We start from the raw sequence: 14,338 nt of genomic DNA on the forward strand, positions 1-14,338 counted from the left end.
CATCTTCCCTTCACTACTATAGTCCTTGTGTCTTTCCTGTTACCAACAATCCAAAAAGCCCATTAGCTTTGAGTCATTCACGCAACAGCTGCTAATTTGGAAGAAGCTAATGCTAATATCTGAAGATGCCATTTTTAAATGTCTTCCATTATCCCCTTGCTAAATTTGGAGTAAATTGCATCTTTCCTGTTACTAACAATCCAAAAAGGCCATTAGCTTTGAGTCATGCATGCAACATGCTGGATATTTAGAAGACTCATCTTTTAGTGCTAATGTTTGCTAACATCTGGAGAAAGTCAAATTTGTTTGATTGCAGACTTGTTGTGAATACTCGGCCCTATGACTGTCATTGTCTTACATGGACTGGGTTTAAATTGCATTTATCTTTATTGGTGTTCTACTAAACAAGGGTCCATGTGTCTCATACCCTTGAGCAGCTTCCACTCATTCATGCAACAAGCTGCTAATGTTTGCTAACATCTCATATCCTGGCTGAGTGACTCTTGTAGCCCTTTATCTCCCATGTTTAACTTGAATTGCTTTAGAAATTGTCCCCATGTCAGAGTGACTTATGTTGTGTCTTCTGCAGGATCTGTTGATGCTGCTCCACTTGTACCAGAAGCTCATTGAAGAGACAAGTGCACCATCATGTGAGTATGTTGTGTTGCAGCATGTCACCACGTTAGTGGTGTTTGTGTTGAACTTGTTGTTCTTTGTCTTCCAGGATGAAGATGGAGTCATGCAACAATTGTTTCCTGCAAGCTGTACTACAAATAGTAAGAGATCTGGCCAACCCCTTTCACTCCCTAGTTTAGTTAGTCTTCACCATTGTTTGCATTTGTTAAGTTAAATAAAAGGTCAAAGGAACTTGAGTTGTGTGTGTGTCTTTATTTGGAAGAAGAAGAAGAAGAAGAAGAAGAAGAAGAAGAAGAAGAAGAAGAAGAAGAAGAAGAAGAAGAAGAAGAAGAAGAAGAAGAAGAAGAAGAAGAAGAAGAAGAAGAAGAAGAAGAAGAAGAAGAAGAAGAAGAAGAAGAAGAAGAAGAAGAAGAAGAAGAAGAAGAAGAAGAAGAAGAAGAAGAAGAAGAAGAAGAAGAAGAAGAAGAAGAAGAAGAAGAAGAAGAAGAAGAAGAAGAAGAAGAAGAAGAAGAAGAAGAAGAAGAAGAAGAAGAAGAAGAAGAAGAAGAAGAAGAAGAAGAAGAAGAAGAAGAAGAAGAAGAAGAAGAAGAAGAAGAAGAAGAAGAAGAAGAAGAAGAAGAAGAAGAAGAAGAAGAAGAAGAAGAAGAAGAAGACTTTTTCACTAAATGTCTGGAGAGAAACATGTGTTTAGATAGTGCAATGCAGGGGTTTTTGTGTTTCAAAAATAAAAACTTCAACTATACTTTGTTTCAATTGTTTTTTCTAAACAATTCAATCACACAATTTTCTTTATGCATGAGTAAATTTATTTAAAGACAAACTGTATATTATAAGTACAAACATTTACATTCAATGAACCAGTTACAACTGGAGCTAAAGACAGAATACATTCTAACAAAGAACAACCAGAGGATCTGTTGAAAGAAGTTAAACACAAAGTGGGAAAATTATAAGTAAACATTTACTAAAGTGACACCAAGAAAGACAATGACAGAGTTAAAAAAAGCTTAAGTACCAGCTAAATATAACAAACAGCTAGTGTCAGTCAGCAGAGAACACAGATTATCAGCTGAGACGACAAAGAAACCACAACAGTTAACTTTGACAGAGACGTCTTCAGTGATCATAGTGACACAACTTTAGTGATAAGTGTAAGACTACACCACCTCTTAAGTTGTGTCACTATGATCACTGAAGACGTCTCTGTCAAAGGTTACAACTGTTACTTTGAGGTTAAACTTTGTCGTCTCAGCTGATAATCTGTGTTCACCTGCTGACAGACACAACTTCACTAAACCAAATCAATATAGCTAATAAAATAGAAATGGACTTTTAGCACAAAATATTACCAACCAAAATGTTTGTCATTAATTTTTTAGCTTTATTTAGATAAACAAATCAAACTACAACAGTGAACATGTGCATTAGTATATGGAGATGTAGGGAAGCGAGGAAGAACAGAGTTTCTTCTCCACTGTTTGGCTACATCTCCACGCTCATGGAGCAGACTAAACACAATAAAAATGGACGTGAATACTCATTGTCTCAGAGCGGTGGAAGAAGCAGCCGACGTCATGGAGAAGATGATGGACGTCTCCAGTTTCTGCAGATGAGAAGACAGGACATGGTTTAACTTGTGCTCTTTCAGAAGTCAAGTACAAAAGATCAGTTTGTCTACATCTACTGTGTCATAGTTTAGAGGCACACATTGAAAATAATGAATCACATTATTTGGATTTTACATTAAACGGCCCATTTTTACACATTAATTTGTTGTTTTGTTGCAAAAGTATATATACAAAAACATAGTAAAATTGATTATAAATGTTTCTGTTTTGACAAATTTTAAAAAGTGACATTTCAGTCATTTAAAATCCGGGTGTCTACAGGTATAAACAAGTTAAATTTAAGCCTTTTTAATACCACCTCTAAACGAAAGACCAAACTTACAATGGAAATACATATCAAAAGGGGAACATTTTTACGACATATGATGCAGCTAGCTTCATACGCGCTGCAAGGCACCGACCTCAACCAACAATACTCATTATTTTTAAGCCATTTGTGATTAAACTTGCACTTTTCCATGTTGTCGAGTGGTTAATCAATGCTAACCGCCACCTGTAGACCCTTTAGCCAAGACACACACATATTTAAGTCCTTATTTTTAGGAACACAGATTGACGACTTTTTAAGGACCCGCGGCCACACTGTTATTTTTAATGATTCGTTCAATTACATCGTTTTATCTGGTGTTTTTTCACCGCGTATGTGGGGAGCGACGTGAAGCTAATAAGCTAATAGCATGCTAACTAGCCACCTGGAGCCTCGTGCTAAGGACAGAAAACGATTTAACCTTAGTTCCTCCGCTGTTCATGCTGCTGCTCTGCTGCTGCTGCTGAAGTCGGAGCCACACGATGACGACGGTCTTCAAATTCGTTTAAAGTCGCTGGCAGAGATGACATTCGCTGCTAACAGCTGCTCATATGTCGATGCCAACGTGGAGACAGCTAGCAGACCTCCAGAAGACTGGAGGCGGGCGTTAACAGGGGGTATTTATAAACAAAAAAAACCGCCCCAGGTAGAAAGTGACCAATCACAGACTAGAAGAACATCTGACAGCGAGTAAAGCTAAGAAAATGAGATCAAACTAAACCGGAAACACCGTGTAGTAGCGGAACATGTCAAAATAAAGGCAACGCATTTTATTACAAAGTACAATGAACATGTCAAAAGGGATGCCGTCACTTTGCGGGTAACGCAATCGCCGTGCATTGTGGGAAATGTAGTTTATGGTCAACGCACGCCTTAAAGCAGCATAGACCTATTTTAACACAGGTTTTTAAGAGCAATTAATCACTTGCTGTGCTGTCTGTTACTACATATGCTGTCACTTTTTCTAGCATTGTACTTTGTTGCCTCATTTATTTATCCTGTATTTTGATTTCACTTTGTTCCTGGTCTTATTTCTATTTTTTATTTACCTTTCATTACGTTATACAGTATAACAAATCTTATCTCGTCTTGAATAAGATTTGACTTCTATTATATAGGCCACGTTTACATGATCTTCTTAAAGCGGAATTCATTTATTTTTATTCGGAATTAAAGCTCTCACGTAAACACGGCCATAGTCACATCTGGACCTTTGCCTGATGAACTCACACCATGATTGTGGTTTCTTTATCTAAATGCTGACACAGTCACTTTGTCTGTTTACTTCTAGTCTAGCCTTGATTTATATTGATTACCACTGTTAGAGTGACAGTAGAATAAGGTCATGCACATTGTATACATTTCTGTGTAAATCTCACTTTGTTGTTGTTCTGACTGAGCTTGTGCAAATGTGGTGAGGCAGCTTAGGCCGACCTCAACACTTCCTTCTCATAAACCCCATATTTGTCTGTTACTTTTACGCAAGTAGCTTTCCTGTAAAACAAGCTGTGTCGGCGCAATCTGTACATTCTTACGATCGTCTCATGTAGGTTGCACAACAACTGAAGTATCTTAGATGAACACAATAACACAGCAAACTTCTATTTTTTTTTTACTTAAGTTTTGATACATGAGGCCAATTTAGGAACCCAGCATTGGACTGAGGGCTGCCAAAGGAAAAAACCCCCAGAAATAAATCCCATTTGTAATGATTTTAATGACCAGATTGCAGTTCTACAATTTACACTTATTGGTCTGTATCCAGTAATGTCCAATAAGTATTTAAAGGGATACTTCACCGATTTGAATGTGGCTTTGTATTGCTAGAATAGCAGTAGTATTTTTTAGAAAATGTGCTTCCCTCCCTCAGTTTTTCCCTGACTTGTAAAAAAAATCTGTTTTCCCTTATCCAAATGTGCCCTACTGTGAGTCAAATGACGCGTTTTGCATCACAGTCGGGCACATTTTGAAAATGGAAAACAGATTTTTTTACCAGCAATACAAAGCCACATTCAAATCGGTGAAGTATCCCTTTAACAAGCTTAGTCGCTCCTGCATTAAAATTATCAACTGTAATTCATTGCGGGCCGCAAAGAAATGTTTCTGCGGGCCGCCATTGGCCCCCGGGCCGCACTTTGAGAACCAATGGTCTACGATGTTCTCCAGGCTGCAGGAGAGTCGGGGGGAACATATACTATATGTTTACAATGGAAGTCTGCAGTGTCTGAACATTGCCATATGTGGACTTCGGTTGACCAGAAAATGGACGCCTAGGTTAAATAACTGACCTTGTTTTTGTTGAAAAGAGGCCCCTCAGAGAGGCTGAAGCTAGAAGGTGTGATTTATAGCAGGATGAGCGACAGCCTTTAAGTAGAAGATTCTTGCTTATAGTAAGTTAGTGCCCCCAAGCCAGCTAAGGCGCTTGCAATTGACACTTGACTTGTAACAGAATAAAGGATCTCTTCGTTTGGTGAAAAGTCTTGTGTCACAGAGTCTCATTCTGCATCATCGTCTCATCACCTGTTGTTCTCACGAAGAAGGAAGCCGACCCGACTGAACGACACGACAGGATGTTCATCCAGATTGTAGGTGATGCATCTGTACGCAGACTAAACCATCTCATGAGGAAGTTCCCGTTTGCCACACAGTCAAGACAAAAGTCGACTGAGTCAGATACTACACCATCCTTAATATATTACAGAATTAAAGTTAATTACACTTCACTTTATTATTTATAAAGCTAAATCCCAGTTTTCCACAGCCACTCAAACAACAAACAAACAGTGTTGTATACACGGATACACACACATGTGGCATCTATTATGGTCGTTATTATCCTAAACGACCACTTTACGCGAGGAGCCCCAGGCTGAAAGGGAGGGAGGGGGGGGGGGGGGTTGGGGAGGACCCACCCCCGCAACTGATCTGCAGTCAGTGAAGTTTGCAGATTACGGAAGAGATGAGATGTGATGGTGAGGCACAGTGTTCATGATCCCTTGAGGAGGAACGCGCTACAATCGACGACCGCTGGCGATGGCGAAAGCTCGGGTGTACATTTGTTGCGCGCTGCTGCTGCTCTGCGTGGCCGCTACAGTCGTGTGTTTTTCGGTGTATCTGAGGCGCAAGTGTCCCGATGGGAGCTTCTCACGTGCTGCTGTGGCTGCAGACTCTCAGAGATGTTCAGAGATTGGACGGTGAGTGAAACTGACTCCTAATTTTAAAGATGAATGCGTTTGGTTTGGCTCAGGATTACGCACAAGACCATGGCACAATGAGCCAAACACTTTTCACCGTTTGAGAGCGAACCTTAGGTTTGTTAGATTGCAGCTTTAGAGAAAAACACATCATTTACTTATTTTCATTTTTACAGTCACACACAGGGCCGTTTCTAGCTGTTTGGGGGCCCTATGCGAGATACTATTTGGGGGGCCCTATTTTTTTTTTTACATTTCACGTTTCTCTCCAGACGCAAACGTCCGTTTTGATGACATTGTAATTAGTGTCCTGTCATTCTCATCACTTCAGTGGAAGGTGGGCAGACCGAAGGGGATTTTACCTGATTAACCTGATTAACCCACAAACACTTACATGCTTTTTCAAATATATGCATAATGAATGCATGCAATACATGCAAATAAAGACAGGTGCTTTTAATTCTCAAAAATATAATAAAATATGAGTCTGAACTTGCAGTTTGGGGCCCCCCCTGGTGGCTGCGGGGCCCTATGCAGCTGCATAGTCCGCATACAGCAAGAAACGGCTCTGGTCACACTGTAAAAGAAAGTCGCACAATTATATTACATTATATTATTTTATATATGAATTGTTAATTAATTATATATGTACGTTTGCAATGCACATCAAACCAGGAAGTCCGGTAAATATCTCTCCTTCACACACTCAGGAGGGTTGGGAAAACTGTGTGTAAAGTGATGAATGTGGAATATTCTAGGAACATCCTTCAACAAGGAGGCTCAGCAGTAGATGGTGCCATCGCTGCACTGCTGTGCACCTCCATCATCAACCCACAGAGCATGGGCATAGGCGGGGGCTCCATCTTCACAGTGATGGACACATCTGGTAACACAGGCACTCTAATGAAAGCACGGAGCGTCCTGTCATTTTCAGGTCATTCAGGTTTCATCTCCTCTTTTCAAAGGTAAAGTGAAAGTCATCAATGCCAGAGACAAGGTGCCGCTGAAGTTTAAAGCCGACCTGCTCGAGTCCTGTCCTGAGACCTACCGATTTCTGTTGGGTACTGATGAAACACACACACACACACACACACACACACACACACACACACACACACACACACACACACACACACACACACACACACACACACACACACACACACACACACACACACACACACACACACACACACACACACACACACACACACACACACACACACACACACACACACACACTTCCTCATTCTACCATAGGGAGTTTTGCTTGATTCACTGTCATTTGCTTACACGAAACTATCTATTATATCTATCTATAATCTATTATAGCTCACTTTTTTTTTTTTTTTAAACGAATGGTATTGGTCACAATTGCTGAAATTATTTTATTTAGGTGTATGTACCTTTAGTACTTTAAAGGGACACTGTGTAGTATTTATGGGTTTATATGACCCAAAATCCACTTTTTTATACATATTATGTGCTCCTGCATTGTCTAGTCGCTGTATAATAGTTTTTGTTTCATTTTCGTAGTGTTTCAAAAAGTCATGTAAAATAACATGGTCGCGGGCCGCGGTTGCATAGCCACTGTTAGCAGAGAGACGCCATGTTTCTACAGGAGCCTGTAAGGACAAACCAGAGAGAACAAATCAAGCGTCGCTTTACTTGTAGAGGAAGTCCCGCCTCCACTCTCTCCGCTTTGTCTTCACCTTTAATAAGCAAAGATTATGATTGTTGAATATGATTGCCGATCTTTGCGAGTGTCCCGGTCATCAACCCACTTCAAGCAAAGTCAGACAGATAATAATTAAAGGTGCATTATGTAATAAATGATAAAATCCTCCTAATATGTCACAGAGACTCAGGAATAATGTTCATATAACAAACTGAACTCACCAACAACAACAGTACAGACAAAATATTTGCATTAAATTTTTTTTGGCATGTGGCGCCACCTACCGCCGTCTACCAATCATTGCAGTCAGCAGAGTCTCAGCTCCCCAGCAACCACGAGTTGCCAGTTACGTCAGAAAATGAAACCTAAAAGAAACCTCTGTGTTTTGAATTTGAATGTAGTAACTGTTTTTGGCCACATTCTTACATATGGCACCTTTAAATATAAACAACAACAACAACACGAGTCAGGGGAAAATATTATCAGGTCAAACATAATTCATAAAAAGCAAAATTAAACACGTGATGAATGTCACATTAAAACACATTTAAATGTGAATATAATTACCATTAATATCAGCTGTACAGCTGCTGTCCAGGTGGTCAGGTATGTACTTTACCTTTCCAGAAGGGACTCTGTACTTGTTTATCTTATGCCACTGTATCCTGTAGAATCACTGACCTGTCTGTACATATCCCTCCATCTATGTGATGATCCAGGGAGCCAGTGGATCGCCGTCCCCGGGGAACTCCGAGGTTACGAAGAGGCGCACAGACTCTACGGGAAGCTGCCGTGGGCGGCTCTCTTCCAGCCGACCATCCAACTGGCCAGAGAGGGGTTTCCTATTCCTCACGTCCTAGGTCGATACATCTCATACACTGATACCAACCAGAGCCAAGCACTTCGGTATGAACGACATGCACAGAAACATTACGCGCCAAAACCTTTAACCCCCTGAGTGACAGTTCCTTCTCTCATTGTCCCACAGGGAGTTGTTTTCGGATCAGGACGGAAACCTCCTGAAGACCGGTGATACAGTGAAGTTTGAGAAACTCGCGGACACCTTAGAGGTCATCGCAAATCACGGGGCAGACGCCTTCTACACGGGCAGAGTAGCAGAGGACTTGATCAGTGACATACAGGAGGCAGGTAGTATCATCACGCTGTCCTCATTCATTGCATTACAAATGATGCAATCGGTTGTGTACGTGAAGCACACAAATATACGGCGCTCAGATGCGTTCGCTGTCTCTGCTCAGGGGGAACACTCACACTGCAGGACCTGGCATCGTACAGAGTCAATGTGACGGACGCGTGGGCTGTTCCTTTCGGAGAGTACCAGATGTACATCCCTCAACCGCCTGCAGGCGGAGTCCTCCTCAGCTTCGTCCTCAACATCCTGAAAGGTTCCTGCCATAACACTTTCAAACCACACAGACAGTCGTTCATTCAGACATAAAGCGTAAATGATGTGAATGTGAATCTCTTCAATCTGTGTAAGAACGGGATCAGGACTAATATTGGAAGTGGGATTAAAGCTGCTCTCAGTGATGTTGTCCTTTGACTAACTGACCAAACAGTGTCACCACAGGAGCAGAGACGATCGCCTCTTTGTGGGGTTCCGGCTCCTGCTTGGATAGTTTTTTTGTACACCAAATAAAATGTAATAATACAATAGAAGTTATAGCTCACATAGAGTGGTCCTGTTGCACATATATGTGAGTTATGGAGGTCTACTTACATACATTAACTTGTTTTGATGGTCAAAAACCTCCTAGTTGCTGTAAATGAGCCGATAGAAATCCTCTTTTCTGACGCTGTTTCCCAGCCGCGATATTTCAGACTCAACTCTCTCACCCAGAAGACAGACTGTCTTGTGATTGGCCAGTACCCGGAAGTGACATATTCAGCACACCCGCTCTCAGAAACACAGCTCCCCCCTCTGGAACGGTGGATGCACTGCTCCTCATTATCAAAACATTGTTTTAACAGTGTTTAAAAATAGCTTCTTCACGACTCCCCGCCGCAGTCCCTTTGACGACCTTTGACCCGGAGTCAGACCCAGAGTCAGAAGACACTGTCGCTCGTGAAACACCTCCACAACGGACGTTATTCTTCTTCTGCGGTTCAATGTACGCAACCGGATGTGCCCGGACTAGTGCCCGGAGCAGGAGGATCTGCTGTTCAGGAGAACCGGTGTTTACGTAACCGGACCGGGTTTTTTCAGAGATCTCGCTGAGCCTGAGATTACAATAAAACACAGCGTTCTCAGCAGTGGCTGAACTGTTTGTTTAGAACCTTCAGGGCTTCATAAACAAGGTAATGACGCTGATACACACTAAAAAAACAGCGTTAATTGGAACTTCCGGTCTTTAATATTTTCCGCAACCCATTTTTAAGTCAGTGTGAGTTCACGTCAGCAATAGAATCCTTTTTTAATTTGGATCGGGGGTTGAAAAATAGTTGAACTTCTGACTGGCACATGTGAAAACAACAGAAAGCAACCCAAACAACATAAACAAAGCCTTTCTAGTCAAACTTCTTCAGACCCATGTCACAAACAGTCCAGTCCCGTGTTTTACTTCAACTGGAGCTCAACAAACAAGGCAAACTCTATTTTTTGTTTGTTCACAGGATACAGCCTGAATTCAGCTTCTCTCAAAAGTGAACAAAAGACGCTGACGTATCACCGCTATATTGAAGCTTTGAAGTTTGCCAATGGACTGAAGATACGCATCAATCCACAGTTATCTACAGAGGAGGTCAGAGTCAAAACGCTTTGGTTATCTTCACACATTAGGTTTACTTATAATTAAAGGTAAATTATGTAATAAATCATAAAATCCTCCTAATATGTCACAGAGACTCAGGAATAATGTTCATATAACAAACTGAACTCACCAACAACAACAGTACAGACAAAATATTTGCATTAAAAAATATATTTTGCAGACTGCAAATCATGTTTATGTTTTGAAATCATGTTTTGGCGTCATGTGGCGCCACCTACTGCCGTCTACCAATCATTGCAGTCAGTAGAGTCTCAGCTACCGAGCACCCACGGGTTGCCAGTTACGTCAGAAAACCAAACCTAAAAGACCATTTGAATGTAGTAACAGTTTTTGGCCACATTCTTACATATGGCGCCTTTAAATAAATGCAGTGATAAGGGACACTGCCACTTATTAGATAAAATGTGTATAAACATCAAAATGTCTATGTAAGTGTTATTATTTTGTGCATATTAAAGAAATGTATTATTGCTTTTATGGCACACACATAGGCTCTTATTAGAAACGTGTGAATAGCTAATATACCTGTAATAAACATGTGATTCAGTAGCTTTTGAAGAAGAATCTACATAAATATCAGTGTCAAGAAATTGTCTCTTCCCGCAGATGGTGAGGAAATTCACAGAGGACAGTTTTGCTGCCCGCTTTCGGACCTTGATCAGCAGCGACAAGACTCACGATCCTCAGTACTACAACGTCACGCCACACCTGGACAGCATGGGCACCACACACGTGTCTGTGCTGCATGAGGACGGGTCTGCCGTGTCCGTCTCCAGCTCCATCAACCACATGTACGAACTGGAAAAGCCAAAAGAGATTTAAGAGCAGTTGTGTTCATGTTCTTGTCACATTATTCTAATTGACTGTATTTTCTATAAATATATATATATATATATATATATATATATATATTTTTATACAACTTGTACTGTCGTGTTTTCCTCACAGCTTTGGCTCCAGGATCCTCTCTCCTCACACTGGAGTGATTCTCAACAACCAGCTCAGCGACTTCTGTGGCAGAGTTGATCACATCAGTCCTGGTAATCACACAATCTCTTGTAAAAAAAAAAAAAAAAATAGAATCACTGAGGAGGGAAAGCAATATAAACGAATATGATATTACCGTCCAATTATGGAAAGAAATTTATATAAAACAAATACTCAAAGTGCTATTCGTTTAACACAGACCCGTTTCTTGCTATATGCGGACTATGCAGCTGCATAGGGCCCCACAGCCACCAGGGGGCCCCCCGAACTGCAAGCTCAGACTCATATTTTATTATATTTTTGAGAATTCAAAGTACCCGTCTTTATTTGCATGTATTGGCTGCATTCATTATGCATATATTTGCAAAGCATGTACCATATTTTCCGCACTATAAGGCGCACCGGATTATAAGGTGCATAGAAAGAAGATATATTGCAGTCAAATGTTTGACTGGGGTTTGCGTTATGCGTCCACTAGATGGAGCTGTGCTAAAGGGAATGTCAACAAAACAGATAAAGTCAAACTTTACCAATTGATCCATATATAAGGCGCACTGTTGTTTTTTGAGAAAATTAAAGGCTTTAAAGTGCGCCTTATAGTGCGGAAAATACGGTAAGTGTTTGTCGGGTAATCAGAAAAAGTTAGGAATCTCTACCTAGAGTTTGAAAAAAAATGGGGGCCCCCAAATAGTATCTCGCATAGGGCCCCCAAACAGCTAGAAACGGCCCTCATGGTTTAACATACTATAGAACCTAAAATAACAACAGTCACAGATAATAAAATAAAAGTTTTTACAACCTGTCAAATGGCAGCAGTTGGACAAAGGTGAAGTCACAAAGTGGGCCTGAACGAACACCTCTCACTCAGCCGATTGCATTTAGAGCAGTTTTCTTCGTCCATGAGCCTGAATCACAGCCTTCTGTCCCGTCAGTCACCGTGTTTTTGTTGTGTTTGTTGCAGGAGATCTGCCTCCCTCCTCCGTGGCTCCCATAGTGCTGAAGTCTCAGTCAAAGACCTTGGTGATTGGTGCGACTGGTGGGAATATGATCACGACTGCAATTGCATCGGTACACGGCAATCACACTAAGTGCCATTAAGACAAAACTGCTGCAGGCTTTCATGCCCCTCACTGTTGTCTTCACGGCTGTCGTCACTGTGTCCGTAATCCGTCGTTTAATCGTCGCTTTCCCATCCGTCAGATACTAATCTATTATTGTGTTTGTCCTCTAGACTCTCATGAACCACCTTTGGTTTGGGAAGAGTCTTAAGGAGGCGATTGCTGCTCCTGTTGTTTACGTTGACCCTGAAAATGGAGTGAACTTTGAAGCCAACTTTGACCAGGTACATACAGTGTATATCACACACACACACTACAGCTTTTTCCTCTACCTGAATGTCTTCTTTTCACCACAGGACGTAATAGAGGCGCTGAAAGCTCTGGGGCACCATCAAAAAACCAAAAACAGGTTCTACAACGTGGTCAACGCTGTGGAGAAGGACAGCGGCTGTATCTGTGCAGTGTCTGATGCCAGAAAACTGGGCCAAGCAGCCGGTTACTGAGGCCAAGAGTCAGTGAGCGTGCACTGCACAGGGCGGTCTGAAGGTGAACACATGAAGGACATTTCTGAGGAAGAAGAAGCCACTAAAAACTCACCGATGTTCATTTGTTCCAATGTTCAAATCATACAACAACTGACCTGACGATACATCCATGCTATTCAACATAAAATGACTATACTCATGTATGTTATTATGCTATGTGGTACCCTTAGTTAGCACTGGAGCATTGGGAGTACGAGTCCACGTATAGAGACAAACAACTATCCACTCTCACGCTCTCCTATGGTCAATCTAGAGTTTCCAATTTACACCGTCAGTCTGCTTTTTAGTATAAAACTCCTTCAGGAAATAGGTTAATATCCTTTAAAGCAGAGGTTCTCAAAGTTTTGATACCTGAGGCCAATTTAGGAACCCAACATTGGACTGAGGGCCGCCAAAGGAAAAGAAACACAAATAAATCCCATTTGTAATCATTTTAATGACCAGATTGCAGTTCTACAGTTTAGCGTTAAGTAATATAAGCGTTAATTACAGGTTAATACCAAGTAACACATTTCTGTTACCATATATTTACTGGGTAAATAGCTAGTAATTGGGGGCTGTAGCTACCTGCTTATTACCAGCTTATTACCAGCTAATGTCCAATAAACATTTAACAAGTTTAGTAAAATGCTCCTGGATTAAAACTATCAACTGTAATTCATTGCGGGGCCGCCATAAATGTTTCTGCGGGCCTTACTGGATACAGACCAATAAGTGTAAACAAAAATACTGGGTATTTACCTGGTTTCTATATGGTGAATTTTAGTGTATTATTGTGTTATAAGCTGGTAATAAGCAGCTGTGAGCACATGGGAAATAGTCACCTGATGAAAGTCTCCTGCAGTGACTCAGGATGGAGCTTCTGAAACCTGTGAGAGAGTTAAAAACAAAGATAAAGGTTAGAGAACACACCGTTATGACAGCAAACGTGATTAGAACAAAACATGCAGACAATGCTGTAGTTACCTGGAGCTAGAGTTGAATGATGGACCTTGTTTATCACGGCCTTCAGTTTAACCAGGATTCTGAAACCGAGCAAAGAGAAGACGTTAAAGACAAAGTTTAAGAATTATTACAATATAAACATTATATCATTCTCACCTGTGTGCAGTCCATCCCTTGTTCAGGTTCACTTGAACAGGAAGTGACGCCGACTCTGAGCGGAAGCGGAATAAAAAGAACCGGAAGTGAGGAGGCTGGATTCAGGCCGTGTGTCATGGCGTCTTTCCTTCACCTGGTGAAGAATAACGATGCAAGTTAATGACAAAAACACACGTAAACAAAAGTAATTCCACTAGTTTTCTATCTAAAGTCATTTTCTACACACCTCCTTCGTGAGTCTCGGTGTTACCGCTGGAGTTTGGACTGGTTCGTCACGCTAACCGAACCTGTTAAGAGATGAAGGTAATAAAAGTTAAAATGTTCCTAAAAGGTGGGATTCTTTCACAAACGTCGAGGAGACGAATTGTTCAACTTGATCCAACGGAGCCGGAACAAATCCTAGATACAAGGT

The 14,338-nt window shown here is 41.1% G+C and overlaps 1 protein-coding gene across 1 annotated transcript; it reads left to right on the top strand.

Moving 5' to 3' along the window:
• Window positions 1-5,604: 5,604 nt before the first annotated feature.
• ggt5a (gamma-glutamyltransferase 5a) lies at window positions 5,605-12,783 on the top strand (the record flags this gene model as incomplete). Its single annotated transcript, XM_083902403.1, has 12 exons — window positions 5,605-5,765; window positions 6,524-6,651; window positions 6,731-6,826; window positions 8,163-8,349; window positions 8,432-8,592; window positions 8,703-8,849; window positions 10,078-10,205; window positions 10,842-11,026; window positions 11,184-11,275; window positions 12,184-12,290; window positions 12,454-12,564; window positions 12,637-12,783. 12 exons carry the CDS (start codon window positions 5,605-5,607, stop codon window positions 12,781-12,783), a joined length of 1,650 nt encoding a protein of 549 aa, XP_083758529.1.
• Window positions 12,784-14,338: the final 1,555 nt, after the last annotated feature.

This window comes from Microchirus variegatus, assembly GCF_963457635.1.
Source record: "Microchirus variegatus genome assembly, chromosome: 16".
NCBI classification, from domain to species: Eukaryota; Metazoa; Chordata; class Actinopteri; order Pleuronectiformes; family Soleidae; genus Microchirus; species Microchirus variegatus.